Raw genomic sequence first — 6,689 nt, 5'->3', positions numbered from 1 at the left:
CTTTTGAAACTAGGGGAAAGAATCGTGATTAAGCTGACTCTAGGAATAACGCAGTGCTTTCCCTTTGGCGCGATCAGGGCATCCAAGTACTTCAAACTATTCAGTATTCGAAACTGAAATACATCTGCAAGACTTGAATATAGTACATAATCATATGAAAATGGACAAAGGTCGACATAACATTGCTTATCATGTCCTAAATTGAAGCGATAGATAACGGCGCTATACGACGTGGAGTATTAACAGTTAAAAGGGCAACAAGATGTTCAAAGCTATTGTTCTAACGATCTGTTTCTATGGCGTTCTCAAGGTAAACCGTTAGATTTCTACGTTGTAGTGTAATAAGTTAAGAAAATTTATAACAACAAATATTTTAAATTAAATCGAAATACATTAACAATCAGGGGCGGGGCGGTATTTGTCGTAAAAGGGGGTCCCACTTTCGGTGCGCACCTCTTGGGAAAGGCGCCGCCCTTACGAAAGAAATCCCAAACTAGAACTAAACATGTCAAAGGGGTTCGGTGGTAAATCCAACACATCAATTTGGTTAGGATTTGCCTAAATTGTTTATTCTGGTGTGATTTGTGCATGATTTTTTTTATTTGATGCGCCCCAAAAAAAACCCAGCCATGACTCCGTTAGAGAATATGATAAAAAAGCTGAAGAAAAGTGAAAGAAGTATTTCATAACAGGAAGAAATTAATTACTTTTTTCCGCTGTATTAACATATAAGAGCATATCGTCTGATCAATTTTCGAATATTTTCATTCGCACTCGATTTAGTGTATGCCAAAAGGAGAGTGCATTTTGCTTGTTCCAGACGTGACCTCTGTTGGCGGGTTTTCGCAAGAAATACCCGAGCCAGGCATATGTAAAACACGAATACAAATTACTTATTATCAACGCGAAAACTATTACAACCAAAATCATTACAATTACAAAAACAAAAGTAATGAAAAGAGAAAAATGTCAATATAAGAATTGATTCTTATTGTTCTTGCGGCCAAAACGCATGCGCTTGTCATTTTAGCTCGACTGTTAAAACAGCTGAACACGTCGAAGCTGTTATGAATTCATCTAGAGCTGTTCTATTTGGTATTTCCCATTACTGGTGTCCGTGTGGCAGCTACAATGTACCCATGGTTGAGACAATATCCGCAATCCCATGGGTAAGAGGCGGACACTCTCCCCCTTGAGGAGATCGCAGCATCGACCTCGTGTGTGAGAGGCAGACACCTGTACCACTCCCCCCCTGGACGGGATCACAGCATCAACCTCTTGTGTGAGTGGGGGACACCTGTACCACTCTCCGCCTGGACGGGATCGCAGCAACAATCTCTTGTGTGAGAGGCAGACACCTATACCACTCTCCCCCTGGACGGGATCACAGCACCAACCTCTTGTGTGAGAGGCAGACACATGTACCACTCTCCCCCTGGACGGGATCACAGCATCAACCTCTTGTGTGAGAGGCAGACACCTATACCATTCTCACCCTGGTGGGGATCGAACCAAATCGGGTATAGGGATAAAACCAACAATGCCATTAGTGCGAGGTGGACACCTTTTCCACTAGACCACGCTCAACCTTCTGGGGATCGAGAACACGACCTCCTGGGTGCGAGGTGGACACCGTTACCACTAGACCACATATTCAACCTGGAGGGGATCGGACACACAACATATTGGGTCAAAGGCGGACACCTTTATCACTGGAACACACTTTATTTCCTGTTTGGTGACAAAACTCACATCATCTTTGGTGAGAGTCTAACACATATACATCTACACAAGTCTTACCCTGGAGAGGATCGAATTAACACATCTTTGATGAGAGGTTGACATCTACACAATCACCATCTTAGTATAAACTGTTCCACGATAGCAGTGTTGATTAAGTGCAACTCCTGTCACCGATCCATTACATGGAATAACTCTAATTGTTTATCAATGCAGGCCATACCCGCGCCCGGCCATGGTGCTCTCGCCGGATACTGTGACACCTCGTCCCAGTGTGACGCCGACGAGACTTGTGTGAGTTTTAACCAGCCCCGGGGTCGCCGTGTCGTGCCAGACACGATTGATCCTGACTTGATGCAATATGTCCACGGCAGTTGCAAGAAGAGAGGAACACAGGGCTCTCGTAAGTGATTTAATGAACTTATTCTTGCGCAATATTACTAGTAAACATAGAAATACTTCCATTATGCTCGTATCGTAATTACATAATACCTTTTCATTCTACTTTTAGATGGAATGAGCACAGTAACACAAAATAAATCACATATCGCGGTTAAATGAATGAGTTTGCCCATAGAGTCTTGAAAATATTAATGGAGGTGAAAGTATGTTTTATACTGACGTTGACGGTGGCGTAGAAATCACGCTAACTCTATCAATTTTCTGATAATACTTATATCTTTCAGCAATTTACCTCACCGTTATTTTTTTTTTTTACATAATCATATTCATTATTCTATTCCATTTCCTATGAAATAATAAAAACATACTCTACCCGAGTTCGTTTTCGAAATAAATACGTCACATTCACCGATGGGTATCTATTTTTGGCGATTCCTTATAAAAGGCTTTTCGTCATAAAACTTAAAATTAATAATTTTCTTCTTAAATACTAGTACTAAAATTTCATTAAAATCGGCCGACATTCATATTTTTCGGAGGAACGTGGTCATTTACCTTAATTAACATTATCATCATGTTCATCTAATTCATAAGCACTATGATGTAATGGCTGAAGGTATTTAAATTAAATTCTCACAGATATACCATTTTTACAACGTTTTCACTTTTTGTCTTGGAAAGAGCAGGTTTTTGCGTAAATAGCTGCAAACCATTGATAAAGGATTGCTGACAAAAGATCAGATTGCAGATTTTCATATTTCCGTTCAACAACTAATGGTTTAAGAAAACTGAATAAAACATCAATTTTTGAACTTAAATATAAAAATCGGCGTTTTATTTTTTGTCAGTAGTCTTATATAACTGGTTTCCATGGATTTTCGCAAAAAAATGGCTCGTTCAAAGACAAGAAAAAAAGTTTTTAAAACGTTCAATCTGTAAGAGTGCAGCTTTATGTAAGATTGTCCGTTCTTATTATTATTTTGTACTTCTATTTTGCAGAATGCATTGTCAATGAGATTTCGACTGGATTTAAGGGACTGTACTATGATCCTTTATGTGCGGATGGCTTTGTGTGCGTCTCCACTGGACAGTACGTTATCCCAAAAGGCGATCTAGGTAAAATATTAATTTGATATGTTGGAACATATTCATAATAATGTGGAGTCTTGATCGTAGTCATCATCACCCGTCCCGTTATCAAGACGTAGATTGTCTTATGACGTTGGCCGGTTTGGCATAAGGGCTTCCGGGAACTTTCTCATTCCAGAAAGCACTAAGGAGCGTTCTTCGGCTCATGTCACATTTTGAGATAAATAGTTATAGTAAATACACGCCCACTAACGCTAGCTCCAACACGTATCGGTGGTGCAAAGAAAATCAGCTGTCGACACTTCCATGGTGCAGCTGTGCACTGTGTTTACCTCTACAAGGCACAGCTGCACCACGGTGCCGACAGCTTATTTTCTTTGCACCAACGATTAGTGATGGAGCTTGCGTTTAGTAGCTGTGTAATAGTTATTGTTATTTCTTTGCGTTCTTTAATGCTCTTAACAAAAAGAAAAAACGATGCTTGGGTTAAGTTGGACAGCAGAACAATTCACATGATGGCTACTTAAAATTCAATCACAATTCACTACTGGTGGGACTTGGCAGCGTATTGTTTCCATTATCAGGCACCTGTCAGGCACTGACACTAGCCAAGTCCGCCACCCTGGACCAGCCGTGTGCGACCGGAGCAGATTGTTCGGACACCGAGTGTTGTGTAAGCGACATGAGGCCGATAGGCAAGCGCGCCGCCCATGGGCACTGCAGAAATATGGGAACTTCTGGTTCAGGTTTGTGTAACTAAGAAATACAATTTATATAGAAAATACGGTTTACAAAATAATACAAGATCGTTGTATGAAGCAAACCTCCTATAACAACGTGCATAAGATGAAACCACGTTTACAGACCCAGTTTCAAGAAATCTCCTGCGACTATTTCACCATCGTCGGCAATCGCTGTACTTGATTCCGTTATACTTCATTAATACCGTAGGACAATTGATTGACGAAATCTCGTTTTAAAGAACATGCATGAGGCAGGGGACCACCACCTACTTCTAATGAATTCGCATGTCACAATTAAATATTCTTCGATTACCCAATAGTGTCAGTAGTCTCCATGGCTCAGTGTTTTTCACTGCTTTCAAAATTTGTTTTTCTGAAATGAAGACCCGGTTCTTTCTGACCTCGCGGAACCAATGGAACAGCGTCCAAATTATTCATGAATACGAGATTTCCCTACCCAAATCACCCTCGATATACAACGAAGTATAGTTTAGTAGGGTACATCGGGGGTATCCGACGATGATCTCTTTTCACAGAAGACAATCATTTTACGAGTTTTCCATCAATGACACATCGAAGCAGACACACACACGCGCGTTCACAAGCACGCACGCACACACACACATGCACGCACATACGCAGGCACGCACGCACGCCCCCCACCCACACACACACACTTAGTTCAATACAAGAGCTCATTTTTCAATGAATGCTAGAGTTACCGGTTTGTAAAACACTTATGAAATTACAAACTTAGAAGGCAAACATTACTTCACAAACATCAAAATGGGTTCGTTTGAATGATTGATTACAAACAAAACTTGTGTCGCAGGTTGCTTGGTGCGGTACCCATCTGGAAAGCCGATGGACGCTGTGTTCCAGTGTCCATGCATTGCCAGCCTGACTTGCCACGGTACTGGCATGCATGATATTCCCCTCGGGGAGATCGGAAAGTAAGTATCGAACATTGCTACCTTATTTAAAATCGAAATTTAACGAAGGATGAAAACATTAAGGTTTTGACAGGGGGTTAGGCCTCTGACATCACTTTTGGTTTAACAAAATAGGTCCCTTTTTGTGCTTATCAAAGGTGTGATCGATACCTGATCGGCACGTCATCGCGATATATTAGTAAATATGCACCAGTAATGTTTTACCCAAACGAGGGGCGGGATGGAGGTGGCGGCGTTCACACGCAGGAGATTTAGACAAACCGCTTTTTTTACTTTATCCCATCCCTGTAGCAGAGAATTTTGTCGAAATTCCTGGTATGGGATTGTTCCAGGAACGCTCAAATAAAAGCCGTCCACCCGGTGTGGCTAAACATTGATATGTGCATCATTCTATTAATGTGTTGATATGTTTATTTAAATATGTGTCGCGTTTATAACATGTTTATTGTAACTATACTATAATAAATATGTTCACCGTGACCAAATCGTTTCGAGAAGAAGTGGTGTCGAGTGAGGTAGGTTGGTGGTGAAATAAGGCCGGTTTTTAGTGGTAAAAGAATCATTTAAGTAAAAGATCATTTGAAATGGGGGTTTTAAAGGATAATTTTGCTAAAACAGACGACCTCAATGACAATTAAACATATTATGCTAGCAAACAGTATCAAAATACATTACATATTTACTACGGACAGAGCCAGTTTGGCCTTTCTTAAGTCGCCGGTAGGTCATGCTTTCCATAGAAAATGTCATGTTTTTCCCATATGATTGGGGAAACGGCGATATTGTGGAGGAAACATAAACATACATGGAATCAATAATGATATGAGGTCATCTTGCACACTTGCTCATTGTGAAAACAAACAATTTCTCGATTACTCCACCACTAACCAACGTTACCTCCACCACTAATCAACGTTACCTCCACCACTAACCAACGTTACCCGGCCACTAATCAACGTTACCCGGCCACTAACCAACATTACCTCCACCACTAACCAACGTTACCTCCACCACTAACCAAAATTACCTCCACCACTAACCAACGTTACCTCCACCACTAACCAACGTTACCTCCACCACTAACCAACGTTACCTCCACTACTTCACCTCGTAATGATTGGACACGTTGTTTGTATGCTAGATAAATGTTAACAGATCTATGAAGACTTTTCTATAAACCATCGATTGTTTCATAGTTAATAAGTAGTTCAAATAAAAACAACATAAACTCGGCTATTTTGACACAGACTCTACAACGATATGTCATGTTAAGAAGACGCCATTGTCAGTAATAACCGTGGGTTCATGAGTTCATGCGTTTAATATGACTAAATTGTATTTTATCTCCCCAATTTGAATATTGACATATACTCCTTCCTTTTGTTCAAAATAATGATATTGAACGAATTTCCATTTACATTTCAGGTGTGGACTTTAAGAACATTTTGCAGTTTCGTATTGGATTTCAAATTGCAAACGGCAATAATAAAAAGAGTCTACAGAGTTTTGAGTTGCGCTCTTAAATCCTTTACAGATTTGATCATATCTGGCTAGAATTTATGCTGTAAAATGATTGATCTAGCGGATGTATTGGGGGGGGGGGGCGAACCCGGTGCGCGACACCCCTAAATCGTCCAAGTTTACGTTGTATATTAATATAAAAAGTAGTAAAATAAATCTCCCAAAATGCACCCTTTCGGCCTATAAATTGTTATTGTTGAATTTTCTTACGGGGAAAACCCCTCTGCCAATACTTTAAACC

General features: G+C 40.4%; 1 protein-coding gene across 1 annotated transcript; it reads left to right on the top strand.

The window, feature by feature from the left end:
• Nucleotides 1-211: 211 nt before the first annotated feature.
• LOC128228954 (uncharacterized) lies at nt 212-6,431 on the top strand. The gene is made up of 6 exons (XM_052940538.1): nt 212-310; nt 1,957-2,143; nt 3,142-3,258; nt 3,816-3,977; nt 4,807-4,927; nt 6,353-6,431. Exons 1-6 carry the CDS (start codon nt 263-265, stop codon nt 6,363-6,365), a joined length of 648 nt encoding a protein of 215 aa, XP_052796498.1. The 5' UTR covers nt 212-262; the 3' UTR covers nt 6,366-6,431.
• Nucleotides 6,432-6,689: the final 258 nt, after the last annotated feature.

Source organism: Mya arenaria, chromosome 3 (assembly GCF_026914265.1).
Source record: "Mya arenaria isolate MELC-2E11 chromosome 3, ASM2691426v1".
NCBI classification, from domain to species: domain Eukaryota; kingdom Metazoa; phylum Mollusca; class Bivalvia; order Myida; family Myidae; genus Mya; species Mya arenaria.
Note: the sequence above shows the minus strand (reverse complement) of the source record. Positions and strands in the feature narration are given on the sequence as shown.